Raw genomic sequence first — 27,884 nt, 5'->3', positions numbered from 1 at the left:
GCCCACACCCACATTGCCTGGAATGGAAGGGCTGGGCAGAGCCGAGGGGTTGTCCAGAGGGGCAGGTGAGCCTAGGGTGACTGAGCCTGGACCTACTGGAAGTAGGTGGGCAGTGCCAGGTGGGCAGTTAGTGAACTGCTCTCAGGGGACTGGCTTGCCTTGTCGCAGCCCCTCACAATTGCCTGTCTGGCTGCCAGGGCAGCTCAGACTCGCCTGTGGCTGAGCACCTGTGGGGAACTTCCTTGGCCGAGCAAGCGGGGCCTTCCCCTCATTCACTAGGATCCTTCCTGATTCAGGGGGCTGCCCAGAGGTCCCTGCAGGCCCGACCCAGTGGGACCCTTTTCCCCAGCCTCCCACAAGACTTGGGCCAGGGGCCATAGAGAGAACTCTTCAGTCCCTGGCACCCTGAGAGCATCTCTGTTGCACAACCCAGGGGCCTATGGCAAGGCCCACTGCTGCCCCTTCTAGCTGCAAAGCCTGGGAACATGGTCCTGTGGTGGGCCTGCAGATTGGAGGGTGGACCCCCAATGAAGGTGAGGTCACCAGGCACCAGGGTTGTGTGGGTGCTGGGCCATGCCCCCCAAGAGCTGGAAAGGCCCAGGTGGCACGCACAGGAGCACCTCCCTCACTGGCTGCACTTGAGAGGACCCACGTAGGAGCTCGCCAACACCTGCCCGGCCTCCCTAGAGGTCTGACTTCCGCTTCCAGGGAGGACCTGAGACAGTGGGTCCCTGGAGCCAGCCCTGACTCCTGCTGCTGCACTGCCTGCTCACAACATGGGCCCTAACGTGGAGCTGGGGGTCACCTTGATGGGCACCTGGGCACTGGGCAGGGAAACCCTCCAGGCCCTGGTCCAGGTAGGGGGGCAGGACCCATGGAGGCAACAGACAATTATTGTAAAGTATTCCAATTTAAATGAAAGTATCAAAGCGATATTTAAGTTCTGCTTCTATTAGTGGAAGTGCTTACTGTGTACGTTTCTGCGCGTCAGGCTGCGTCCTGCCACATGATGGATAGCAGCTTGTGATTACATAGGGGAAAGCGCTGAGCAGGCCAGATCCAGCAGCAGGGAGGCAGCAGCCTGGACCTGGAAGGGTTAATTTTATTCTCTAAATAATAAGAAAAATGCTGAGTCGTCACCTTGCGCCTGGAGTGCGAGTCCTCAGTGGGCCCCAGAGAGCTTGCGATATTCCACTGAATCAAGTGGAATTGTTAACCTTGCTTCATGAAGCCATGCTTGTTAAAGAGGTGCACTCCCTTCTCTCCTGAATAATTCAGGCTGGGAGTAAATCTATGCTCCTTCCCTTTTCCCAGGCCCAGAAGTCAGCTTCCTCCAGACAGACAGCCCCAGGCCAGCTGTCCCCACCCTCCTAGGCTTTTGGACAGATTGGTGACCGCAGGCCAGTTGTCTTGCATGCCTCTCACCCTGGGGGTCTGACATGACCTCTGCCTAGAGCAGGGAGTGGCAGGTGTGGGCTGTGTTCCCTTTGCCTCCTGGCAGTAGTCACAGGGGCTAGCCTTGACCGCTGGATAGATATGAGGCCAGAGAGGCTCTCTGCCTATCGCCTCCTGGTTTTGCACATTATGTGGGAATCTTGAAGCCCTTGATGTTTCCTTTCCTCCCACCACTGTGAGCGGGTGCCCTGCGTGGAAGAGCACCCTCGTCTGCCTCTCCGTTCTTCTGTGCGTCAGCATGCACTTTTAACTTACCGCTCCCGTTTGGCTGCCCGAGGCCTTTGCTGCTGTCTCCTGTTCCACGTGCAGCCCCAGAGTGTCTAGAGCTCTTCCCTCATTTCTGGTCTCACAGAAAGCTCCAGCTCTGGAAGGGCCACTTGCCCAAGAGTCTTGGTTCCTTTGGGGCTTGTTTAAAACGGGTGTTCAGGTTTTGGATGTGGCAGAGCGCCCTGTCACCAGCCCCGTGCGCAGAGCTGGGGATGCAGGTGTGCGTGTGGGCAGCTGTCCTTCTCAGGGTGTGTGTGTGTGTTCTGCTCAGCCTGCTTCGCCATGCCTGCCAGTGGCCAGACCCACCTCCATGGCCTGGCAAGTGCTGGGCTTCAGCTCCTGTAGTCTGCCCACTCTGGTGCTCCTAGAACCCCGCCCTTACCCTTCTGTTCTAAGCAGAGGTCACATCAGCTCCTCCAAGGGCCACTCAGAGTACCTGCTGTTCTGATGCAGTGGTCCCATTGCCACACATCACCCTCGCCAGGTGTCCTCTGTTCAGTCAAAAATCCTTATTTTTTCTGTGGGGCGTAGACCTGGCGTGGTGTCCACCTGGCGTGGTGTTCTTGGCTTGCAGGCTGCGGGTCTGTGCAGGGCCTGCCCCACCCACGCTCTCCGAGAGCCTCTGCCTCTGCTTCTGCTGGCTTCACTGGCCATGGCAAGCAAGGCAGTGTGGTGACAGGTCCTGCCACCCTCCAGGGCTGTTTCCTTTTTGTAAATTAGAAGGCCATTGTGGTAAAGGGGCCACACTCCTGCATGCTCACTGGGGTTAGTTAGTTGTTAATTGGCAAGTCAGCGGGGATCATACTCAGTGCTCCTCTTCTCCCCAAACTACTTCTCCCTGTTTGTTATTTCCCCTCTGATTGTGGTGACCCTAAAAGAATAATAAAGTACTTTTTTTTTTTTTTGAGACAGAATTTACATACCATGTAATTCCCACATTTAAGTGTAGAAACCCGTTTCGGTGGGTTCTATGTTCCATACAGATTCTATGTGCAGTGCTCAGGACTGAGCCCAGGGCTCAAACACAGCAGGCAGCACTCGAATGTGAAGGTGGACTGCAGGCTCCCACACTGTTAACTTTTTTTTTTTTTTTTTGCACTAGAGATTGAACCCAGGGATGCTTAACCACCAAGCCGTGTCCACAGTCCTTTTTTATATTTTATTAGGGTCTCATTGAGTTGCTGAGGCTGGGTTTGAACTTGCGATCCTTCTGCCTCAGCCTCCTGGGATTGCAGGCTTGCCCCATGGCATTTAGCAACATTGTTGACTTTTTAAAAACTGTGCTACAGCTGGTGTGGTGGCTCACATCTGTAATCCTAGCTACTCAGAAGGCTGAGAAAGGAAGATCAAAAGTTCAAAGCCAGCCTCTCAGGGACTTGGCAAGACCTTGCCTCAAAGTAAATTTTTAAAGTCTGGGGTGCAGCTCAGCGGTAGAGCTCTTGCCTAGCATGTGGGAGGCCCTGGGTTCAATCTCTAAGACCATCAAAAAAATTTTTTTTGGTGCAGTATGTATATAACAGAATTTACGATCTTCACCATCTTTAGTGGACAACTCAGTGGCATGGATTTTTTTCATAGCCATGGCAGCTCCTCCAAGGGCCACTCAGAGTACCTGCTGCCCTGATGCAGTGGTCCCATCCATCGTTCCACGCCCCTGGGCTCTGGAGACACAGTCAGCTGCGTACCCAGTCCTGCCCCAAAGCCAGAGGAGCTGGGAGCTGGCAGAGAGGCAGGGGCATCAGGGTCCAGCTCCAGCTCCAGCTCACGGGCTTGGGGGACACTCACCTCTGCTCCCAAGGGCACTGGGGGGAACCACGCTGTGGCCTAGCTCAGCCCTGGGCTGCGGCCCCACTTGGGTCAGCCTGCTCTAGGCTGCTCATGCTCATCGTGGGTCATTACAGCAGCTGGGTCACAAGAAGCCCAGGTTCTCAGCCCAGTTCAGCCAGGCTGCCTGGGTGGAGGTTTGAGGAGGCAGTGTTTGGGGCACACCCAGCCCCCAGATGGGCCCAGGGAAGAGGGGGCACAGAGAATGCCCCCTCAGGAATGGAGGGCAGGGGAGAGGGTCAGGTGCCATTTCTAACCAAGAGGACAAAGAACATATTTTGGTTGATTCTAGAAAAGCAGTCCAGAGGCTGAGATCCCAGAGAAGACAGGACAGAAGGGACCTTTGATCAGGAAACCTGGTCTCAGGTCTTCTGCCACGGTCCAGGCTTCTGACAGGATGGAGAGTTGAGGAGCCCTGAGTTCTGGGCCTGGGGTCCCTGGCTCCCTCACGCACACCCGCAGAGGAGAGGCAGGGCAACAGGTTTTCTTTTTCTCTTTTCTTTCTGGTGCTGGCGGGGGGCCTCCCTGGGCATGCCTGCCACTGCACCCCTCCAACAGGCAGGAGCCTGCCAGGCATGGCAGTGGAGCCCCCACGGGGCAGCTGACTCCCAAGCAGAGCTCTAGACAGAAAGGCTCCCAGCACCCCAGTGCCCTGGGGGCCTGTGGTCACGCAGTGAAGCTGAAGCCTGCACCAATGCCCCCCGCAGCCAGCTGAGCCTGGGGCCGGGTGGGACCCAGAGGTATTGTCCTCCCGGCTCCTCACAGGACTCTGCAGAGTGAGAGGCTGAGGACAGTGCCGCGGCGCCCCCAGAGCCAGGAGGAGGCAGGAGCTGCTCTGGGGGCGCCAGGTGTGGGAGGCAGCCCTGGTGGCCAGCTGAGTGAGGCCATCAGTGCTGGGCTGGTCAGCTGGCACAGGAGAGCAGGTGGGGCAGGCAGCCCGTGCCTGCAGAAGGTCTCTGCACAGTGTGGTGCAGCCATCACTGCTATCAGATGTTTCCAGAACTTTCTCATCACTCCAAGCAAGAACACTGTGAAATGTTAAGCAGTAACTCTCCTTTCCTCTCACCCACAACCCCTGGCACCCTGTCCAAGGCATTTCCCATGAATGGCATCACACCGTGTTTGTCCTTTTATGCCTGACTTCTTCCACTGGCATTGTCTCTTCAAGGTCCATCCGCATGGGTGGTGGGCGTCAGCTTCACTCTGTCTCAGGGCTCAAGGGTATTCTATCCAGTGTGTGCACAGGTTCTGTTCATCTGTGCACACATGGTGGTTCTACCTTTGGGCTGCCGTGATAATGCCACAGTGATATTGGCACACATCCATCTGCCTTCACGAGTCTTGGTGTGTACCCAGGAGTGGAGTTGCTGGACCATGTGGGGATCCTGTTTAGCTTATTGAGAAACCACCCAAGGGCTGAACCCTTTCCCATCCCACCAGCAGTGCATGAGGGTTTGATTTCTCCATGTCTGCCTGCCTCTTGTTGAATTGGTAACAATTTTCCTGAAATTTTTGGAGTGTGTATATACGTATGTATACACACACACACACACACACACACACACACACACGTATGTATGATCATGTCATCTGCAATCAGAGGTGATTTTGTATTCTCTGTTTCATTCAAAAGTCTTTTCTTACTTTTCCCTGCCTGATTGCTCTGGCTAGGACTTCCAGTACTGTGTCAGGTGAAGTGGTGACAGTGGGCACCTTTGTCCTGTTCTTCATCTTGGAAGAGTTTTCATGTTTCGCCATTGAATATGATGGTAGCACTGGGCTTCTCATGTATGGCATCATGCTGAGGACTTTCCCTTCGACCACTAGTTTGTTGGGTGTTTTTTTATTACCAAAGGGTGTGGAATTTTGTCAAACCTTATTTTCTACATCAATTGAGATGATCTTGAGGGGGGGCTTTTTCTTCATTCTATTAAGTTGGTCAGTTCATGGCATTGACCACATTGAATCATAATCAGTCACAATCAACATATCGATGTTGGTATGTCAAACCATCCTTGCATTCTGAAACCAGATCCCATGCAGTCATGACATATAATCCTTTTAACATATTGGAAAATTTGGTTTACAATTATTTTGTTCAGGATTTTCTCATTAATATTCATGAAGGATGTTGGTCTGTGGTTTTCTTTTTCTCTTTTCTTTCTCTTTTTTTTTTTTTTTTTTACTATTTTGCACCAGTTTTTTTAAATTGATTTTTTAAAATAAATAACAGCGGAATGCATTACAACTTATATTACACACATAGAGCACAATTTTTCATACCTCTGGTTGTATATGAAGTATGTTCACACCAATTCATGTCCTCATACATGTACTTTGGATAATGATGTCCATCACATTCCACCATCACTGCTAACCCCCTGCCCTCTCCCCACTCTCCCTTCTCCTCCCATCCCTCTCCCCTATCTAGCCCATGGTATTCTTATACTGTCTTTCTCTGGCTTTGATATGAGGATAATGCTGGCCTTGCAGAATGAGTTAGTAAATATTCCCTCCTCTTGAATTCTTGGGAAGAATTTGGGGAGAATTGGTGCTCATTCACCAGTGAGGCCTTCTGCTCTCAGGTTTTCATTCTTGGGAGGTTCTTGATTACTGATTGAATCTCTTTAACTATATAAAGGTTAATGCAGACTTATTTGAGTCAGTTTTGATATAGATTGTGTATTTCTATAAATTGGTCCATTTCATCTAAATTATCAAATTTTTAAATTATTTCCCAGTTATTGTTTTCATGTCTTTCAGGTCTGTAGTGATCACAGTTTCAGGGCTGGGTATATAGCTCAGTTGGTAAAGTGCTTGCCTTTACCAACTAAAGTTCAATCCCCAGCATCACCAAAAAAAAAAAAAAAATTTCTTTCCTGGTACTGGAAAGAGGTGACTTTAATGTTTTCATTAAAGTTTTTTTTGCAAGAGACTTGTCAACTTCATTGATCTTTTCAAAGAACCAGCTCTTCATTTCACTGATTTTTTTCCATTTGTTTTTTCTTTTGATTTCATTGCTTTCTGCTCTTACTGTGTTTCTGACTGCTTTGGGTCTGTTTTGCTCTTTTTCCCTTGTAGCTTTCTTGAGATGGGATCTTGATAATTAATTTGAAGTTCTTCCCCCCCTTTTTTTTTTTTAAGTTTTCTTTCTTTCTTTTTAAAATTTTTTTTAAGTTGTAGATGGACACAGTATCTTTATTTGTTTATTTGTTTGTTTGTTTGTTTTATGTGCTGCTGAGGATCGAACCCAGGGTCTCACACCTGCGAGGCAAGTGCTCTGCCACTGAGTGCAGCCCCAGCCCCAGCCCTGGGGTTTTCTTTCTCAGATACTAATACAACCACTCCTGATTTCTTTGGAAAAAGTCTGTGTGATACATCTTTTTTCCATCTTTTTATTTTCACTTTACCAATGTATTATGTTTGAAGTAACCATTCTTTTTTTAATTTTTTAATTTTAACTAGTTATACATGACAGCAGGATGCATTCATGCACTTTGATATATCATACATAGATGGGATATAATTTCTCATTTTTCTGAGTGTACACGTTGCAAAATCATATTGGTCAAGCAGTCACATATACACATACAGTAATAATGTCTGTTTCATTCTCTCTCTCCTGTCCCCACTTCCCCTCCCATCCCCCCCCATTACTTCCCTCTACCTAATCTAAGGTAATGCTATTCTTCCCTAGTGCCCGCCCCCGCCCTCCTTACTGTGAGTTAGCATCTGCACATTAGAGAAAACACTCCCTTTGGTTTTGTGGGACTGGCTTATTTTGCTTAGCATGATATTCTCCAACTCCAACTATTTACTGGCAAATGCCATCCAATCATTTTTATAGACAGCAAATAGTTGTCACATTATTAAATCCACTATGCACTTGTTATCTTTTAATTAGTGTATTTATGCGATTTACACTTAGTGTAGTTTTGATCTATCAAGGCTTAAGTCTGTCATTGGTTTGGTTGTTGTTTTGTTCTTTCTGGTTTTTGGTTTCTTGGTTTTGTCTTGTTCCTGCCTTCTGTGGATTACTTTTTAGAATTGTATTTTGATTTATCTATAATATTTTTAGTATATGTCTTTATATAGTTTTCTTAATGGTTTTCCTAGGTGTTATATATTCATAACTAATCAAAGCCTATGGTATTGGCATTTTATCAGTTTGAATCAAGGGTGGGAAGCATTATGTCCCTTTAGCCTTCTCCATGTGTAGTTGTCCTAAGTGTTTTCTCCACATTTAGAACCACATTAGACACTATTATAATTCTCACTTCCACCACAAACATGATTTAGAAAACTTGAGAAAGAAAATCCACTGTGTCTGTCCATATTTTTGTTTATCCTCTTCTTTATTCCTTCCTGCTGTTCAAGGACTTTTTTTTACTATCATCTTTCTGTTTAGAGGACTTCTATATCCATTTTTTTCCTTTTTTTTAACTGGAGATGGAGTCTTGCTGAGTTGTCTAGGTGAGCCTCTAATTGGTGGGCTCCAGTGATCTTCCCGCTTCAGCCTCTGAAGTAGATGGAATTAGAGGTGTTGCCACCACCTGTGCCTGACCCTTACTTTTCATGGTAGATCAACCGATGACCAATTATTTAACTTTTCTTTTATCTGAGAATGTTTTGATTTCCCCTTTATTCCTTGGGGTGGGGGCATATCTCCAAATATAAGATTCTTGGTTGACAGTTCTTTCAGTTTGAAAAATGTCATGCTTCCTACTTCTGTCCTCCATGATGTTGATAACTTCACTATTGTTTGAGCATTTTTCCACTCCGGTTCCTGCCGTCAGCTCTCAGGCTCCTGTATGTGTCCCCTTTCCTGTGGACAGGCCTGGATCTTTGTCCCCTCCCTGAGGCCCTCTTTCCCTGCTCTGCTTATGGCCAGACGTCTGCACACTTGCCGTGGTCTTGCCTGCATGGCTGACTTGGCCTGTGGGGTGTCTTGGCCCAGACCAGGGACACTGCACACCCCGGTCCTCGCTGCTGCTAACCTCCCAGTCTCCTCTGTCCACCACACCCTGGGCCACACCTGGCTCTGCCCCTCTCAGAGCTCTGGCCTCCCACCTCTGCCTCCTGTTCCCCCAACTGGCAGATCTTGCACCTCTTCTGCCCTCCTCGTAAGCCCTCCCCAGACCTCTCACCACACACAGCTGCCCTCCAGCGTGCTCTGTCCCAGCTGACCTGCCCACTCCCCTCATGCTGCTCCCCAGTGAGCACCCTTCCCACAGCCTCAGCCCCTGTGCCCCTCCCTCCGGGGCCTCTCAGCCCTGTCCTGAAGTGGGCGGTTCCCTCCCCATGCTCGCTCATTTGGGGCTACTGATGGCTTCTAGACCAGGTCCCTCCTGTAGCCCTACTTCCTCCTCATCCTCTGCTGTCCCCATCTGCTGCGCCCGTCCTTGGGCAGAGACCCGTTGCTGTGGAGCTTCTTCCTCCCGTGGCCTCGGTGCCTTAGGATGAATACAGGGCCCACCCACTCTGGCCTCACTGGGTACCTCTGGTGACTTGTACTGCCCCCACTTCAGCACAAAGCTCATGGTCACTTATTGTGTTTAATGAACATTTACTTTGAAATCATTTTAGATTTACCAAAAACATGCAGAGCCTCCAGGGAGCTCCCGCCTCCCATCCTGATGACACCCTCCGTGACCACAGCTAGCCAGCTAGCATCCAGACTCCGGAGCCAGCAGGGGCATAGCCCTGCCAGCCTCTGCCAGCCTCCCTGAAGGCTGCACGGGGTTTCCTTGCTCCCTGATGCCCATTTCTGTCCCAGGGTGCAGCACGGTGTGTAGTCACCCGTGTCAGGGTGAACCAGGGAGCAGGTGAGGGAGGCCTTGACTTGGCCAGGCCAGCAAGAGTGGGGTGAGGGTCTGGAGCATCTTCTTTGGACAGTGGGAAGGAGGCTGGTGTGTCCACTGTGAACAGGGTCCACCAACAGTTCATATGTGGAGACGGTGCTGGCCATGGCTTAAGGCCTGTGTCAAGCACTGGGTGATGTAGAGGGGCAGTGGCCCTGGACTTCTCTGGTGTGGGGGTTGCTGTGGACAGGCCAGTGGACACAGTCACCCAGAGAGGAGTATGCCGAGCAGACCCACCTGGTCCCTGCAGGCCATCTGCCAGCGCAGCCACCCGCCATGGCTGCCCTGGCCTAGAGTGGCAGCCAGTGAGGAAGGGCCCCTGTGCCCGTCATGTGCGAGGCCTCGCTGTCTGATATGTGCTCCATGGGGCAGAACACAGTCTGACACCACTGTGGGGTTTCCTTGAAGGCCCTGATGACCTTCCTCAGCACCCTGAGGTGGGTGAAGAAGCCGGCTGACTAGTGAATTGCTTGAACATGGCTTTGGCTTTGCGGGCCTCTGACCTGACGCTCAGGTACCACGCCTGGGGCTGTACAAGGCCTGCACCCAGGGGCCAGCCACAGCCCCTCTCCAGGCCCCTCAGCACAGCAGGACCTGCCTCCAGCCGCCCTCGGGGTTGCTCAGCCTCCTTCCCTCCTGGCCACTGAGAGCACTGGCCAGTGTTGTGCCTGTCGGTCTGCATTTCTGACCTGAGGTGAGGCCGGCCCTCTTCCCAGGAGCCCTCATACCTCTCTTGGGGGCTTTCTGGTGAGGGGTGGGCATCTTCAGGAGGTTTGCAAGTGCAAGATGTGGATGTCACTGAAGTATAAACGGGTACTCGGTTTCTGTAGGCACACCATGGCGCGCATCTTCTTCCAGTGTGTGGTGTGGTTTTTTGTCTTTTTGTGGTATGATTTAAAGAACAAAAGTTCCTAACTTTAATGGATGTAGCTTTATCAGTCTTTTCCTTTGCAGTTTGCACCCTTAGTATCTTGTACAAGAAAACCTTCTGTACGCCAACGCATGCTAAATTGCCTTCTGTCTTTAGGACTAGGATCTTATTTTTTTAGATCCTGGGAACTGAACCCAGGGCCTCTCTACACTAGGCAAGCTTCTGTCCCGCGCCACACCCCAGGGCAGGGCTGGGACTTGGAATCCTCTAGAACTGGGTTTGGCCGGGATGCGAGGCAGAACCCAGCCGCACTTGGCACAGTGCCCTGTGCAGGCAGCGGTGCTCCCAGCGGCCCTCGTGCCAGCCTGCCAGTCCAGCCCTTGCATGAGTGCAGGGTGCCTCCAGCTCCCGTCTCCTCACGGCTGGCTGTGCCTGCGCTAGTACCACACTTAAGTTATCTGAGCTTCGTGACTCAGTGGTGGAGTGCTTGACTAGCATGTGCAAGGCCCTGGGTTCTATCCTCAGGAATGCAAAAAATTAAAAATGATTCATGATAAAGCAAGTTCCTTCACCTCACTGATTTCCTTTAGGGAGGTTTTCATGGTTCTTACCTTTTATTCTTCCAAACATGTATTTTAACCTCTTTTTTTTTTTTTTTTTTTTTTTTTGCGGTGCTAGAGATTGAGCCCAGGGTCTCACGCATGCTAGGCAAAAGAATGTTTTAAATCCGCTTTATTAAGTTTAAAAAAAATACTTTGGCCAAGTGTGTAGCACATGCCTATAATCCCAGTGACTCGGAAGGCTGAGGCAGGAGGATCTCAAATTCAAGGCCAGCCTGGGCAACTTTGAGACCCTGTCTCAAACTAAAAATAACAAGTCTGGTGCAGTTCCCCGGGGTTCAATCCCCAGTACCAAGAATGAAACACAGAAAGGCCCCTTTGGGGTTCTAACAGGCGTCGTCTGGACCCTGTGGTGGAGGTGGTGATAGCTGCTGCTGCCTGTGCCACAGTGAGCCTTGTGGACAGGAGGGTGGCACCCGTCCTCCCTGTGCAGGCCTCTCTTGGATGTCTAGAGTTCTTGTTTTCTGATAGGTGTACCTCTGGCATGTTGTTTCGTCGGGGGGTCGGTACTGGGGGTTGAATAGGGCTTCACAGATGCTAGATGAGTGCTCTGTCACTGAGCTCAATCCCTTTTTATTTTATTTTGAGACAAGTTCTCACTAAGTTGCGGAGGCTGACCTTGAACATGGGATCCTCCTGCCTCAGCCTCCTTAGTAACTGGGATTACAAGCTGGGCTGCCATGCCCAGCTTCTTATTTCTTTTTCTTTTTTCAATATTTATTTTTCAGTTGTAGTTGGACACAGTACCTTTATTTTTATTTATTTATTTCTATGTGGTGCTGAGGATCGAACCCAGGACCTCACACATGCTGGACGAGTGCTCTATCACTGAGCCACAGTCACAGCCCGTATTCTTTTGAGTCCAAATGCATTTTCTTGCCTGGTGCACTGGCTCAGATCCAGGACATGTGGATTGGTGGCCATGGGGTTTCTGGCCTTTCCCATTGACAGTGATGCTTTATGGAAGGCTGTCTAGAGTATGCTAAGGAGTCCCCTTCCACCACTAATTAGCTAAGTGTTCCTTTTTTCAACTTTGAATCAAGGCTGAATTTTATTAAATACTGTTTTCCTATTTACTGAGGTGTTCATATGACTCTGCCCTTTGAGCCTCTTAACGTACTATTAATCTCTGTGCACTGACTTTCTGGTGTTGAACCAGCCTTGCATTCCACCTGATCCCGGGAGATCAGTGTCTCCGTATGTTACAGACCACCTCTGGCTTGGGGAGGCGGGGTGCTCTGGCACCTTTTTTTGTAAGGTTGCCCCAAGTGGACTTTTATCATACGGTCCTGGTCAGGTTTTGGTTTCAAGACTTTTCTGGCCTCATAAGCAAACAGTTTTTTTTCTGTTTTCCCATTCTATGAGTCAGTTTATGAAAGATCAGAATTATGTGCCTCATAAATATGTTAGAACTCTGGGATATAGCTTTCTTTGCTTCTCAACTACTGATGGAGATTCTGTTATGGTTGTAAGAAGACGCAGGTTTGGGTGTTCTTCCTGTTAGTTTGTCTGGAGCTGGATGTGCCCGTCTGTCCCCCGAGGTGCTGGCCTGCCGTCTGTCCTCCTGCTCCCCGCTTCTTGTCTCACCTGACATGCCCCTGGCCATCAGGGTTTCCCAGGAGCAGCCTGGTGCAGCCTGGGACTGATTTCTGCCCAGGTACGCTGCTTCCCTGTAACATCAGCACCCTTGTGTGAGGCTCTGGTTGCCCCACTGGGTGCTGAGTGTTATCGGCCCCGCACTCCTAGTTGGATTAATTATTCAATGATAGTTTCCATACTGCAGGTCTTGCAAGCTGGGGGCCGGGGGGGGGGGGGGCGGGCGCGGTGGTTAGCTGGCTGTGCTTGCCCTTGCCCTTGTGCTCCTAGGGGCTCTTCCTCCTTGTACCTTCTCCTCATGGCTCTCGGGTGGCCTGGGGAATGTCTTTACCCTCCACCTTAGAGTTCTGGTTGTCTTCAGAGCAGCACTGTCTGGTGGCAACATGTGAGCCCCATGGGTAGTTTGAGCTGGAGGGTGCAGCTCCATGGCAGGGGCTTGCCCAGCATGAGCAAGGCCCCGGGTTCATCCCCAGCACCAAATAAATAAGTGAAAAAAGGAAAATAATAGGTGAGATATACTTTATTAAGCACAGTATATCACAACGTGTAACTAAGGAAAAAATGCAAATTTGGTATTCTACCTTCTTGTTTTTCTGTTGAGTCTGAACTCCGAAGTCTGGCCTCCACACAGGCTGTGTCTCGGGCCCAGAGCCACCTTGTGGAGCTGGACCCACTCTGTCCAGCACCCCGTCCACTCCTGCGCCTCTGTCATCTGCTGTGGAGCCCTGGTGACATCCCTAAGGCACTTGCTGGCCAGCACGGGCAAGCAACTCTGCTCACAGGGCCTGGGCTCATGTGCATCCTGCCGGTGGGCCTCTTCCTGCCTGCCTGGGCTCTGGCTGTGCTGTCCCCTTCTCCTCTGCCTGCCACACTGCCCTGGGTTTCAGGGCCCTGTGTCACCGGCCAGGCCCAGCACAGAGGGGACTTGACTCTGTGGGGATGAGTGAGTGAATTGGGAGCTCTTGCCCAAGCCTGCCCTCTCTGTGGCAGGGTAGGTGGCCACTGGGCAAGATGGGCATGGGGCAGGGGCAAGGCATCTGCCTGGCCAGCCCGCTCACTGCAGCCAGCCCCTCATGCTCCACACGCCGTCCCCCATTAGGCCCTCAATCCTGGGCGCTGGAAGCAGGGCCAGACTGGTTCTGTGGGGCCTGAGATGAAAAGCTTCAAGGTGGGATCTGCGCTGGGGCCCTGGCCTGGTGTTGAGTTGGACTCTGTGGGCTCTGTAGGTTCTGTAGGATCTAAGTTCAAGGTGGAGCGGCCTGTCACCAGTCTAGGGGAGACACAGTAGGGGTGCTGCAGGCCAGGTGGACTGTGGCTCCCTTCTCCGAGTTGTGCCTATCTGAGCCAGCTGCAGCAGGGTGGGGGGACACAGTGGGGAGACCTTGTCCCTAATAAAACCTTGGACTCAGGTGGGAGGTAGGAGTGAGGGGCCAGGAAGGAAGGCCCTGAGTGCCCATCCCCATCCTGGGGCCGCTCAGTGGGGTGCAGCCAAGGCTTCTCGCCTCCCTGTGGCCTGGTGACAGAGCCGAGGCCCAGTGGCTGCCCGGAGCACCTGCCTGCTGGCGCCCCTTCTCCTCTGGGTATAATTAGCCCCACGACAGGTGCTGTGGATCGAGTGCCCAACCCAGCCCTGACCCAGTGCTGCCCGGCCTTAGCCGACCTGCCGCACCCCATAGCCCGGGCTCCAGCTGAACCCTGCCTGGCAAGGTCCCCTGAGGCCTCAAGCCCCACCTGCCTTCCTCTGGGCTTTCGCCACACCCACCAGGATGGACAGGCTGTCAAGTGGGGGTGGTAGACAGGCAGAGCCCTGGACAGTGGCCTGGCCTCAGGCTCTGGGAGTCCTCAGGATGGCCGGTCCCTCAGGCCATGCCCAGGGGCCCAGGCGAGCCACTTGGCCTGGTGACCTCATCCTTCCAGTGAGATACCTCCAGCCCGAGACCCAGGGGGCACCCTGCAGCTGCAGGGACGCCTCCCAGTGCCATGCACAACGTCCGTGCAGCACACCCAGCTGTGTCCCTTCTCCCCCAGTGCAAGAAGAAGCACACACTGCTGTGCCCAGACTTTGCCCGTAGGGGTGCATGTCCCCGGGGCACCCAGTGCCAGCTGCTCCATCGCAACCACAAGCGCCACGGCCGGCGGGCAGCTACGCCCCCCACCCCAGGGCCCAGCGAAACAACTCTGAGGAGCAGAATGTCAGCTGGCCACGGACCCAGGTGATGGGGTAGTGGGTGCTGCATTGTTTGTGACAGAGGTGGCCCAACCCTCCCCTGGGGACATTGACCCTCTGGGGTGAGTCCCCACCCAGTAACTTCTTGTAACTGCAGATCCAAAAACAAATGTCAGTCTGAGGCAGGAAATGGAGTGGAGGTCCCAGAGCTTCAGACCCAAGGGGGTGTCCCAGCCAATGGAGGGAGGTGGGGGCTTTCAGAAACCCACTCCCCAGAAGAGGGGATGAAGCTGGGCTCCCATGAGGGGCTTGTGGAATGGGAAGCCCCCCGTAGATAAGGAAACTGGCTGCAGACAGGGACAAAACTCAGCACGGAGCTGTTTCCCACTAGCTAGCCGACCCCAGCTGCCTCAGCCAAAGGCCCTGAGACCAGCCTGTCCTTGGGGCCAAGGGTCACGCTGGGACCTGGATGGAGACACCTGTGGCTGCTGTGACAGGATGTGGGGGCCAGGGGCCAGAAGACCTGTCACTGGGATGGTTCCACACAGGAGATTGCTAGTACCCTCAGAGCCCCTGACTGCCAGGCAGCTGCCCACCCTTACTGCTGCTCCCTTTCTTTCCTACAGGAAGCCCTCGGCTACGCAGCGTCCCACCAGACAGACGCCCAGCTCCCCCACCTCCAGGGCTGCAGTCCCACCCTCTCCCTCCCTCTCCCCCTCCCCACAGGCTTTGGCTTCAGCCTCGCCCTTGTCATCAAAGGCTGCCTCCTCCTCCCCTTCCACCCCCTCCGCCCCCTCCTCTCCCCCCCCTACTTTGGACCAGGAGGAGCCATCTCTCCAAGAGAGAGCCACCTCATCCAAGACAGGCTCAGGTAGCCTCTGCAAGCTGCCGTCCTTCATCTCCCTGCAGTCCTCACCAAGCCCAGGAGGCCATCCCGGGGTCCGGGCTCCAAGAGGCCCCCTCACCAAGGACTCAGGTAGGCAGCCTGGCTGTTCTTGAACCCGGCTGGTGCCACCAGGGGTCATTTTAAATATGCACTTCGACCCCACCAAGGGGGTCTCCAGGTGGGGGCTGGTGAGTCAGTGGGTGCCCTGTATGCCGCTGCTGGCAAGGGGCAGGGCCAGTGCAGGACAGGCGCATCAGTGGCCACCATGCAGACCACCCAGCCAAGGGCTGATTTAATTAGAAAGCACCCATTTTCTGTTAATTTGTTCTGGAAGATCTCCGCACACTCCTGGAGAGAACAGATGTTCCCTCTCCCCAGTGAGCATTTGGGGCTTGGTAAATGGCTCCACTCAGCCTTGTTTAGGAGAGAAAAGAGGATTTTATGGCTGCAAACGACCCTTTCTGTAAACATTTTACAGCTCTCTGCGCGTTTGAGTGACGATAAACCCCACGCAGCTCGGCGGGCTGCAAATTTGCGACCATACGGCTATCATTTTATTGTCATATTTCACGGTCGTAACGTTAATGGAAGATGCTTGCTGCAGGCTTCTCTAACAGCCCCGCTGAGCACACTCGAGCCCTGCGTGGAGGGGCTGCCTCCTGGCCCTGTCCTCCTGGTGGAGCGCAGAGACACAGCCGGGCCTCCTCCCAGCCCGACCCAGGAGGAGCACCAGCTCCTCCCATCTGGGTGGCCCCTCAGCAGGGAGCAGCTGGGGACCCTGAGGGCAGCCATCTCTTTATGTTTTTTTTTAAAGGTCAGGAACCCAACAGCCTATCCCAGGACCAGAGGAGGCATGGGGTGCTGGAGGCCCTGCATGTAGCCTGGGTGGTCAGGAGAAAGACTTCAAGGCCATGCAGGATTTGGCCAAGAGGGCAGCGTGAGGGGCAGGTGTAGTCAGGTCTGGGGCAGTCTAGCAGGAAGTCCCCGTGGAGGGGCAGGCCAGTGGCATCTAGGCCTGCTGCTGCTGCTGGCCTGGCACCCAGTTCTGGTTCAGCTGAGTAGGGATGTCAGAAGGAACCTTGCAGGGGCACGTGGGTATCATGCCTATGGGCAGCAGTACCAGTCCACAGGCTGCTGTTACCCCTGAGAGGGTCCCCGACAGACCTGGAACATTTATGGGAGGGAGGAGAGGCTGATGCCCAGTGAGCATATACCTGCCTGGGATGTGCCCCTCCCTCCTCAGGCCCCTGCCCCTTCCCACGCATCCTGTTAGGGCCTTGCCCAACTCACCCTGTGGATTCTCGGCTCAGCCCCTGCCCCTGCCCAGCCCCTGCTGGCACCAACCCAGCTCTTCACGGGGAAGGCGTTGTGTGCCTGCGTGTGTGTGTGCCTGCGTGTGTGTGTGTGCCTGCGTGTGTGTGTGTGTGTGTGCGTGCGCGTGTGTGCGTCTGGCAGCCTTCTTCCCAGGTGTGAGCAGTGTGTGCCCTTGCGTCTCTGTGCACCTGGTATTTATAGCTCAGCCTGCAGAGTATTGTGGCTCCCGCCTGTGAGCTAGCCACTGTGGAGGGACTGCCCAAGCCCTGGACCTGCAGAGACCCAAAGACTCCTTCCCATCTTGATCCCTCAGGCAGAGGCTGGCCAGGGCTCTGCAGCAGCAGGCAGGCAGTGGGCAGGGACTGGGAGGCGGTAGCCTGGTCTTTAAAACCCCGTTGGGCAGGCCTGGGCTTATGAGGCCTCCCCTCTGCTGAGCCCTAACCAGAAATTTGGGGGATGGATGTGGTGGTCCCTCTTGGCTGGGGTTACCTAGCACCTGACCTTTGCCCTCTCTATGCAGGTAAGCCACTACACATCAAACCGCGTCTGTGAGGACCCCAGGGACCAGCCCACACCTACCTCAGACCTTCACCCCTGGAGAGGATAGAGGCTCTGTCCATCACTCTGCCCCCGCAGAGGAGCCACCTGCCACCAAGTCCCCCAGGGATCACAGGGGCGCCGCTCTGCCTGCCTGGCTCTCTGCCTTCTGCAGCCTGTGCGCCCAGGGCCTTATCTTCCTCCTTGGGGCCAGCCCTGTGCAGCAGGCAACCTGCCCTACCCTCCCTGCCCCTGGGCCTCAGTCCCGCACCCAGGACTTGCCCCCCACCCCCTGCCCCTTGGGGTGCTATGTGGGCTTTACCCCAAGGCCTGTACCTCCCTGTGGGTAGGGCAGTAGCCCTGCGATGTGTGTCCCTTGCCCTTCCCATCCGGGACCCCTGCCAGGGGAAGAGGCCATTGGCCAGGCCCCCCAACAGGCATTTTATGTTCAGCAATAAAGGTTCTGTCCTGTGTCGTTGGCCCATCCTGACTACCCCATGCTCACAGGGCCCTGGCTCTGAGGGAGATGGGCAGCTAGAAAGCAGAGACCCCAGGTGGCCGAGAGGGTTGGAGGCAATCTCTCTGGATGCCCAGGTCAGCACAGCTTGGGGTCAGGAGGGGCACTCTGGGGACATGGGTGGGAAAGGCTAGAGTCAAGGCAGGAGCAGAGGAAGCCCAGCCACCCAGAGAGGACTCGGTACAGGGTGAGGCTGGAGGGCACAGGGCTATTGGGGTATCTACCCTGCAGACTCTCCCAGAGCCCCCCCCCCAGGGAGGCAGCTCAACAGTTCTGGGGTGATCATCCGGAACCTCAGACTGCTGTATGGGCCCCTCAACCTCTGACCATACCATGTCCACCAGACCTCTGCCCATGAAGTGGGCATCATGACACCAGCCTCAGAGGGGGCCAGGACCAAGGCTGATTGGTCCCGTCCCCACCACATGGGCCCTCTGCAGCTGTATCTGAGAGGATAGCAGATGCTGGAACCTGGACTTGGCAGGAAGGACAGCCCCAGCCCAGCCCCAGCCCCAGCCCCAGCCCCTGCTGAAGAGAGTCCCTGCTGCTGACCTCTGGAGCCTGAGCCAAGAGGGCCTCCCAGTGGCCTCCAGATACACCTGGGGGCAATTGTTTGCAAGGCCCGTGTCCATGCCTGACCACACACCACCCCTGGCCACCTTGCTAGGGTCCTTTCATGCCCACATGGCCTCATGGGGTGAGCAGATTGTTAGGTGGCTGCCTTTGAGCCTGCCTGCCTTGGCGGGCAGGGTCCAGGCTGGGGGCTAGCAAGGGACTGCAGGGCTGGGGCCTGCACAGCAGCAGCAGGCTCTGGCAACCAAGGCCAGACGGCCAGGGCATAGAGCCGCTTGCCGGGACAGTCTGGACGGACCCAGGAGATGGCAGAGGCGAGGGCACCCTCAGGCCACTCAGAAGTGCTACCCATAACAGCACTGGTGGCTCTGGTCCCAGGTGGCCAGCCTGCAGGGCTGCCTCACCTGCTCCCACAGGCTCCCCACGGAGAGCAGGCCTTTGACAGCTTGCAGTCATCCCTGTCTCCCTGGGCCGAGGGGACACAGGTCTGGCCAGCCAGCCAGAGAGTTGTAGTGGTTTGCGCACACCACCAGCAAAGTAGACTCAGGCTGGCCTTGCAGGTCAAGACTCCCTGGAAACTTCTGGCTTCACAGGTGGTCACAGGTGGACATGTGGGCACATTCTCAATCCTCGTGGTCATGCCCCCAGTGGGTCTCCACTGCAATTGGGTCCTAGCAGCCCAGGAGACAGCCATACGGGCAACCATCACCCATTTGCCTGCCAGGAACCACAGGGAGACCCACCCCGCAGGTCTGCTGTTGTAGCCCCAGTTCCACTAGCACTGGACAGCCACATGGCCCACACAGGACTGGGCGTCACAGGAGGTGGTGAGGTGTGGTGCTGGCTTAGGCCCACAGCCCCTGCCCCTGGTGCTGTCCACTGCCTGCAGCTGCTGGTTGAGGCCCAGGAAGAGGTGGCACTGCCCTCCGGGAGCTGCGTTGAGTCCTGGTTCTCCACTGCTCTGGGATGCCATTGGGGGTCAGTGTAGCTGCGGGCCCTGCCTGATTACAGCCCCTGTGCTTCTTCCAAGCCCATTGGTCACCCTGGGCACATGTCAATCATCAGGTGATAGAGACTGACCAAAGGACCCTGGAGGCCACTTGCCCCTGGCTCCATGGTGACCATGACTTTCATACTGCTTGGGGCCAGCAGAGACCTGGAGGCAGGTGGGGTCAGCCAAGCACCCACCCAGACTGGGGGTAGTAAAAATGACATTTAGGAGGGACCTGGGACCAACTCATCCTAAGTTTCCCTTGGGTCTCTAGAGCAGGCCCCCATTCCGAGCCTCCTAGGACAGCTGAGGGCTGAGGGCTCCTGAGGCTGAGGCGGGGATACCTGCTGGTAGTACCAAAGCCAAGATGCGGGGGACATGGGGCGTAGGCTGCCTTATGTCGGGTGGGCAGCCAGCCTGTGGCCTATCTTCACACAGGCTTCCCTTCCAGTCCCAAGGAGGAACACAGGCAGACCCAGGTCCACACCAGCAGTAGCAGGTTGGTGGCCTGGGGACCAGCTGGATAGGGACCCTGCAGCAGAAACATGTGGGACCCCAAGGCTGTAAGTGACCTGGGCGGTCCTCAGACTGCTGGCAGGGCGGGACAAGGCTCCATGCAGGGCTCCACTGTCCAGCCCCCAGCCAAGTGTCTTCCCACCACAGCTGACAGGAGGCCCTGGCTGTGGCATCCTCTCCAGGGAACTTCAGGGACGCCTCGAGGTGGTGGGGCAGAGTCAACCGGCAGAGGGAAGTGGGCCTGGGGGTATAGGCAAAATGTGACCCCCAGGTGTGGCTCTGCCACCCCCCTGTGCCTGGAAGAGGTGGACTCACCTGGGGCTGGGAGGAGCCAGGAAGGCTGTCCCCCTGGCTAGTTGGAGCCTCTTTCTGTTTCTGCACTGTCCTGGTTGGTCTTGCTGCTCTCTCCCCGGTGTTCCCCAGGGCAGAGGGCACTTACGTCACTTGGTGCAGCACTCTGTCCCCAGGAGGGGGGAAGCATGGATATGTTCATGCCTGGGTGCATACCCCAGGAAGGTTCCTAGCATGCAACAGGTACCCTGTAAGTGCTGGGGCAGGACAAGGAGGCTGCCAGGCGGGGAGCAGCTGAGGCCACTTCCAGGAAGCCGGTCTGTGTGCGCTGGCTCTCTCGGCCCTGCCCTGAGGCCTCGCTGCCCCAGCCCCAGCGTTTGCAGTGATCGCTCCTCGCAGCCCTGGCTTGGGGTGACCAGGCTCTCACAACCCAGCAGCTTTCACCTCCAAACAAGCTTTGGGGGGACACCTCATATCCAGACCATCACAGGTGCCCTTTCCTGGGAGCAGCACCTGTGGCCTGCTATTCACTAATAGTCCATGCCGAGGCGGAGGGAGGTCTGGGTTGGGTTTGTCACTGTCAGTCACCACTGGACCTAAGACCAGTGGCACAGCCCCTGCTAGCCTGAGGAAGCTGGAGACCGTGGTGGGAGCCCCACGTGGCAAGCAGCCCAGGCAGCCTCCAGCCGCCAGCCAGCAAGGAATGGTGTTTTCTGCAGCCAGACTGTGCTGGGGAGGACCCTTGGTCTTAGTCAGCTTTTTTGCTGCTGTGACTAAAGGACCCAACCAGAACAACTTCAGAGGAGGAGAGTTTACTTGAGGGCTCACAGTTTCAGGTCGTAGTCCATAGAAGGCCGTAGTCCATAGGAGGCCGCTGCATTCCTTGGGGCTCGAGGCAAGGCAGAACATGATGGCTGGAGAGTGTGGCAGAGCAAAGCAGCTCACAGCGTGATCAGGAAGCAGAGAGAGGCTGCACTCTCAAGATGAAAAAATACAGGGCTGGGGACACAGCTCAGTTGGTAGAGTGCTACTCACATGCACAAGGCCCTGGGTTCAATCCCCAGCACCACCAAAAAAGAAAAATCTATATATAAAATATATGTCCCATAGCCACGCCCCAATGCTCACATCCTCCACCCACACTCACTCTGTCACTTCACTGACCACTCCGTAGATCCCTGTCAGGGGTTAAGACTCTTACAACCCACTCGTTTCTCCTCTGAATATCTTGCGTTGTCTCACATGTGAGCTTTTAGGGGGGCACCTCATGTCCAAACCATAATAGCCTTCCCTGACCCAGAAAGCGTGTGGTGAGTCGTGCCCCAGCAGTGGGAAACAATTGGCTAAGTCACCTGTGAGCTCATTTCTGTCCTCTGAAGCCTGCCCTGGCAGCTGCATTTTCCAAGGGTGTCCCCGTAAGGTTTGGGGGTGGCTTCAGATGCACAGCCTTGCTCTCTGGGATGCTTCTGAGGGGAGCCAGCCAACATGCTGAGTGGAAGGCCCCAGGCACAGGCTCACAGTGTGGGGACACTCTTGCAGCCCCACCCGCCAGGCCCCTGTGGGAAGACACTGCCCATGGCTGCATCACTCAAAAGTCCCGTCACCCCAGCCTCCCAGTCCTCTCAGCTGTCGGGATTAGGGACAGCTGTCCCCACACTCCCAGGACAGATGTCCTGACCGACCCCGTGGACACAGTGAGAGGCCACATTGAGACGCTAAGCTCCAGGGGCTTGCTCTTCTACAAGGAATCCCTGACATACAGTAGGTGCTCAGTGAAGATTCACCAAGTCCCCAGGGAGCCTCTGAGGAGCTCTGAGGACAGGGAGGTGGGCGTGATGGGAAGCAGCCCCAAGGCCCAGGGTGCTGCCTTTCTTTCTACCTTCTCTGCCAGTCCCCTGGGGCCTGGCAGGAGTGTTCACTGGTCTACCAGGGGCCAGTCTAGGCAGGAACTGCTGACCCTAGAGCTCACTCTGCAGGGTGTCTGCAGGGTCCAGCTGGACTGGGAGTCCTCTGAAGCCTCTCCTGGGGGGACCACCCAGCCTGACAGATCAACAAACAAGAAGGGTGCTGTGCCCTCAGACCAAGCACCAAGGGCTAACAAGCTGCAGGGAGGCGAGGAGGACACAGGTGACAGGCAGGACAAGAGCCCGGCTCCCACGTGGAGGCCAAGAGCTCAGGTGGCTCTGTTGGCTCAAGGAACTTCTAAAAAGCCAGTCCGACCTGCTGGCCTCCAGAGGCCAAGTCCAGGGCTATGAAGAAGCTTGGTCCAGGAAGCAGGGGCTGGTGCTCTGCCCCAGGAGGCCCCCACCACCCCAGGCGGCTTCAGAGGAGGACTGAACCCTGCCGTCTCCCTGCATCTCCCACCTGCTAGCTCTGAAGTCCTTGCTCACCACCACTGGTGGCACCCTGGTCACTTCATCTCACTGTTGGTCACCAGGGTGGTCCTGGGAGAGCTGACCAGACCTCCCTCTACCCACCACAGTGCCCTCCCTTGTTTCCTGTACCAACTGCTTCCTCTGCCCTGCCGGGAGGGCTCTTGTTCCTGCGACCCCCAACCCCTGCCTTGGGTGAGGAAATGAATGAGTGACCTGTGCTTGGTGCAGGCACAGGCAGGGGTGGGGGATGGAGAGGTGAGGGTGACGGGCTCAGGGTTCCACAACCAGAGTCCAGGGCAGGTTGTCCTGGCTAGAGGAAGAGTTGGAGTGGGTTGAGGTGGACAGGGGTCAGGGCCAATCAGCAAAGCGGTCCCAGCCTGATCCAGCTTCCTGCACCTCGTGGCAAGATGAGGCTCCGGGTGGGTTTGGGGTGTTGCTGACCATAGCACAGGATCCCTGGGCCTGAGGCTGGGAGCGGTGGCCCCGGGAGAGCTCCTACCTGCCTGGGGGCAGGCTCCTCCGCCATTCTCTCCCTGGCACCCTCCTGGGATTGTGACTGAACCCCCTCACCTTGTCCACAGGACTTGGAGCCACACCTGAGGCAGGCCCGGGTGGACAGCCTGCCCAATGCCAGCATCCCCCCTTCCTCTGCTCCTTTCCAGCGTGCCTAAGCGTCACACAGGACGCAGTACCCAGCAGGCCGCTGGGCCGCTGCAGGAGGCACCTGCTCCCACTCCTACAGTGGGCTGCTCCACCTGATCCACAGCCTACTCTGAACACAGGTGGACAAATGGACCCACTCCCTGGCCTCAATGTCCGACCAACCCAGTGGTCAGTCTCAGCACCTGGCAGGGACTGTGGGTCTGCACCTGCCACAGGTCATCGTTGGCAAGGCGCGTTACTTTTCAGAACCCCTTTTCCCCATCACCTGGAGGGAGCTGTGAGGCCACAGGCACAGCTTGTGTTCCACCAAGGCAGCCTCCTTCAGGGGCGGAGGTGGCCGTGGGAGCTCAGGCTGCCCGGGGCCCTTTTCAGAGAGGAAGGCCTGGACTTCCAAATCCTCAGCCCCAGCCCCACCCTGAGGAATGGCGGTGAGGAGGGTCAAAGAGCACCCTTGGAATATCACTTCAGACCCCTGGCATTCTCTGCAGATGTGGGCATGGAACCCAGGGTCTCCATAGGCAAGTGCTCTGCCACTGAGCCACACCCCCAGCCCCTGCTTGGCATTTTTATAAAAGACACTTGTAGAGGGAGCATAGCAAAGCCCTGGTGACAACCTGCTGGCATGCCTGCCAGCCCTGTGACTTCCTGTGTACACCCTTCCAGTCTTTTTTTCTGTGCATAGGTGGTTACATTTTTTTTTTTTTTTTAGGTACTTGGAATTGAACCTGGGGTGCTCTGCCACTGAGCTCCATCCCCAGCCCTTCCTATTTTTGAGATAGGCTCTCCCTAAATTGCCCACCCTCCTGCCTCTCATCCTCCTGAGTTGCTGGGATTACAGGTATGCACCATCCTCCCTGAAGATGGTCACATTTAAAATCTAGTTTTTGTTCTGTTTTTGGTGTTTTCTTTTTTGTGGTGCTGGTGCTAGTGAACCCAGTATGCTCTACCCCCTATAGGGATGAGCTGCATCTCCAGTCCTTTCTATTTTATTTTGTGACAGGTTTTCACTAAGTTGCCAAGGAAGGCCTAGAATTTGCCATCCTCCTGCCTCAGCCTTCCCAGTTTCTGGGATCACAATAAAATTTAGTTTTTTAATCGTCAGGGTCCCCATCCTTGTCCCCTTGTTCTCTGGCTCCGGGCGGCCCCGCACCCTGCGGGTTTCTCCTTGCGCTAGGCTGCCTCCCGCAGGTGTCAGGCCCCGCGGTGCTGGGAAGCATCGGTCACCGGCTTCCTGACACGGTCGGTCCATCCGCTCCTACGCAGCAAGGCGTAGGCCCTCTGTCCCCCACGCTCCAGGGACCTTCGCGCCCCTTGCACCCGGGCCTCGGCACCGCGGTGGCCCCACGCATTCCTCTCCGCCCGAGCCGCGAGCTCAGCGCCCAGCGAGTCCCACGTGCAGGGCGTCCCGCCGCCCGGGGTGCCAGCAACTTTGTTGACTGAATTCCTGAACCCGCCCGAACCGCGGGTCTAAAAATAGCCGGCGCGCCGAGCTCGAGGACAGCGCAGTCATTCCGTGTCAGGATGCCCGGAGATCCCCGCGTGCGGACGCCGCCAGCGGAGCGGGACGTGGCTCCAGGCCGGCGGAGCCCGAGGGGACCGCGGAGGCTCGGCCGCACGGGTGGCCTAAGGGACCCTGAGGCGCCCAAGGGTCTCCTGAACACTGTCTTCTGTGCTCCCGGAACTCTCCCGTCCCAGGGTTGCGGACGCGAGGCTGCGGGAGGTCGCAGGCCGCCTAGCAGCCTGGCACCACCGCGCCCCCAGGCTCTCCGAGATTGCAGTCCTCCGCCGCGGCCGCCAGGGGGCCCTGCCCGCTTCTCTTGCCGGCGGCCTATCCCCACCCCTTCCCACAGCTGTTTCCCGCAGGAGACTGACAGCTGGGCTCCGGGTTGCCATGGGGATAAGCAAATGAGAGCGGCAGGGCTGGGGCTCCGATTGGCCCGGGGGCGCGTGCCCCCTCCCGGGGAGGCGGGCCTGGGCGCTCGGCTCTATAAAGGCACGCGAGGCTCCGCGCTCGGCCGTGGGAGGCGGGGCCGGACAGCAGCGCAGGCGGGGCGTGGGGCGGGGCGGCAGGGCCCGAGGCGTGGCCGCACAGCCACCAGCCGGGCAGGGACAGCAGAGGACGAGGACAAGGAGGAGGAGCAGGTGTCGGGCGGTGCGCCCGCCGCCCGCCGGGAGCGGGCCCCGGGCCGCCCTAGAAGCCCGGCTGGCGACCGTTCCCGGCGCACCACTCCTGAGTTGGCTGTACGAAACTTTTCCCTGCGCCATTAGGTGCCCCAACCCGGAGCCCGCGCCCCGCCCCCGCTCGCCCCCGCCGGGACCGCAGCCCTTGGGGAGCTCGGCAGGCGAAAGGCCCGCCGCTACTACCCCCGCCGCCCGTCGGGGCGCGGCCGGGTGCAGCGGCGGGGCTGGGGCCCCGGGCGATGGCCGCGGAGCTGGCGATGGGCGCTGAGCTGCCAAGCAGCCCACTAGCCATCGAGTACGTCAACGACTTCGACCTGATGAAGTTCGAGGTGAAGAAGGAGCCGCCTGAGGCCGAGCGCTTCTGCCACCGCTTGCCACCCGGCTCGCTCTCCTCGACGCCGCTCAGCACGCCCTGCTCCTCCGTTCCCTCCTCGCCCAGCTTCTGTGCGCCCAGCCCCGGCACCAGCGGCGGCGGCGTTGCGGGGGGCGGCGGCGGCGCAGCACAGGCCGGCGGTGCCCCGGGGCCTCCGAGCGGAGGCCCAGGCGCCGTCGGGGGCGCCTCTGGAAAGCCGGCGCTGGAGGATCTGTACTGGATGAGTGGCTACCAGCACCACCTCAACCCGGAGGCGCTCAACTTGACGCCCGAGGACGCGGTGGAGGCACTCATTGGCAGTGGTCACCACGTCGGGCACCATGGGGCACATCACCCGGCCGCCGCGGCCTACGAGGCCTTCCGGGGCCAGGGCTTCGCGGGCAGCGGCGGCGCGGACGACATGGGCGCAGGCCATCACCACGGCGCACACCACACTGCCCACCACCACCACGCCGCCCACCACCATCACCACCACCACCACCACAGCAGCACAGGCCACCACGGCGGGGCGGGCCATGGCGGCGGCGGCGGCGCGGGCCACCACGTGCGCCTGGAGGAGCGCTTCTCCGACGACCAGCTGGTGTCTATGTCGGTACGAGAGCTGAACCGGCAGCTCCGTGGCTTCAGCAAGGAGGAGGTCATCCGGCTGAAGCAGAAGCGGCGCACACTAAAGAACCGCGGCTACGCACAGTCGTGCCGCTTCAAGCGGGTGCAGCAGCGGCACATTCTGGAGAGCGAGAAGTGCCAGCTCCAGAGCCAGGTGGAGCAGCTGAAGCTGGAGGTGGGGCGCCTGGCCAAGGAGCGGGACCTGTACAAGGAGAAATACGAGAAGCTGGCGGGCCGGGGCGGCCCCGGGGGCGCGGGCGGGGCCGGTTTCCCGCGAGAGCCCTCGCCGGCGCAGCCCGGCCCCGGCGGGGCCAAGGGTGCACCGCCCGACTTCTTCCTGTGAGCGCCGGACCCCGGGCCCGCACCGCCACCGGGGAAAAGTTCGCGCAGGCAGCCGAGTCCTCGGCTCGGACTCAATGGCTCGGGGCGCGCGCAAGGGGCCAGTGCAGCCGCATACGCGGTGGTCAGCCTGCGCTGGGACCGGCGCGCCTCTCCGCGAAGCCCGTGGTGCCGGGCGGAGGCCCTCCTCACCGCCTGCGCCCTCCTGCTCCGCGCGGTCTTGGGGTCGTAGCCCTGACGTTGCCGCGATCCCGCCGCACGCGGAGGACGGCGATGTCCAGGGAAGCCCGGGCCAGGTCTAACTTCCTCGCAAGCGTCCACTTGTACATATGTCAGCGCGGCTCTGCGTTTCGACCTTCGGCCGTCCTCCCGCTGGGGGGCCGCGCGGCGGTGTCCTCTCGGGCAGCCTCTTCTTGCCCCGCGCGCCGCCCCTGTTTTCTGCCTCCCCTTTCCTTGCCCTTTTTTACTCTTCCTCCTTTTTAAACCGGTCTTGTTTTCGGAGCATTTATTTATTTTGCTTGGTGATTGGAAAAGAAATCCCAGAAGAAGCCCCCTCCTTTCCCAGCCGGTGTTCCCTCGCGGTCCGCGAGTCCCCGCATGCGTCGCTCGCTCGCTCGGGGCCGGTTCCCTGCCTGCCCGGCTGCCCGCTTGTCCCCCACCCCGCCGGCGTTCCCTGGAGACCGAAGCCGAGGGACGCCGGCGCCGCGTTCGGTCCTGCTGCCCTGCTGTACTCGACGGGGGGAGGGGGTGGGGGTCCTGTGCTCAGCCGGGTGGGGGCTGGCCCGGACTCCCGCGCTGCTATATCTCTATGCACCAGATCGTATTTATGATTCCTGGGGAAATATATCTTATTTTAACTCTCAAGAGAAGTGAAAGAAAATAAAGTAATGCACAGTATTTCTAAAAGAAAGAATTTAAAGAGGAGGGTTAGGCCTGAACCTCCTGGCATGGTCGGGTAGAGAAAGTGTTTTAATTTAAATTGTGTTTCGTTGTTTGTGGAATCTTTTTAAAAAGCTTGTCCGCTTTTTGGACTGTCCCGGAGAGAGAACGGGAGGCGGCAG

At 56.8% G+C, this 27,884-nt stretch overlaps 2 protein-coding genes across 3 annotated transcripts in view; both read left to right on the top strand.

Moving 5' to 3' along the window:
* Positions 1-17,846, top strand: part of Zc3h3 (zinc finger CCCH-type containing 3) — an 84,085-nt gene extending 66,239 nt beyond the window's left edge. For both annotated transcript variants that reach the window (XM_076835657.2, XM_076835656.2), the window contains 3 exons: positions 14,523-14,707; positions 15,288-15,637; positions 17,382-17,846. In XM_076835657.2, the coding sequence (XP_076691772.2) occupies positions 14,523-14,707; positions 15,288-15,637; positions 17,382-17,413 (567 nt within the window). In that variant the 3' untranslated portion in view covers positions 17,414-17,846. The remainder of the gene's footprint in view (positions 1-14,522; positions 14,708-15,287; positions 15,638-17,381) is intronic.
* Positions 17,847-25,355: 7,509 nt separating this feature from the next.
* Positions 25,356-27,591, top strand: Mafa (MAF bZIP transcription factor A). Its single transcript, XM_076835877.2, has one exon. The coding sequence runs from the start codon at positions 25,745-25,747 to the stop codon at positions 26,825-26,827; it is 1,083 nt and encodes a 360-aa protein (XP_076691992.1). The 5' UTR covers positions 25,356-25,744; the 3' UTR covers positions 26,828-27,591.
* The last annotated feature ends 293 nt before the right edge of the window (positions 27,592-27,884 follow it).

Source organism: Callospermophilus lateralis, chromosome 16 (assembly GCF_048772815.1).
Source record: "Callospermophilus lateralis isolate mCalLat2 chromosome 16, mCalLat2.hap1, whole genome shotgun sequence".
Classification (NCBI taxonomy): Eukaryota; Metazoa; Chordata; class Mammalia; order Rodentia; family Sciuridae; genus Callospermophilus; species Callospermophilus lateralis.
This window is presented reverse-complemented; position numbering and strand designations above follow the sequence as displayed.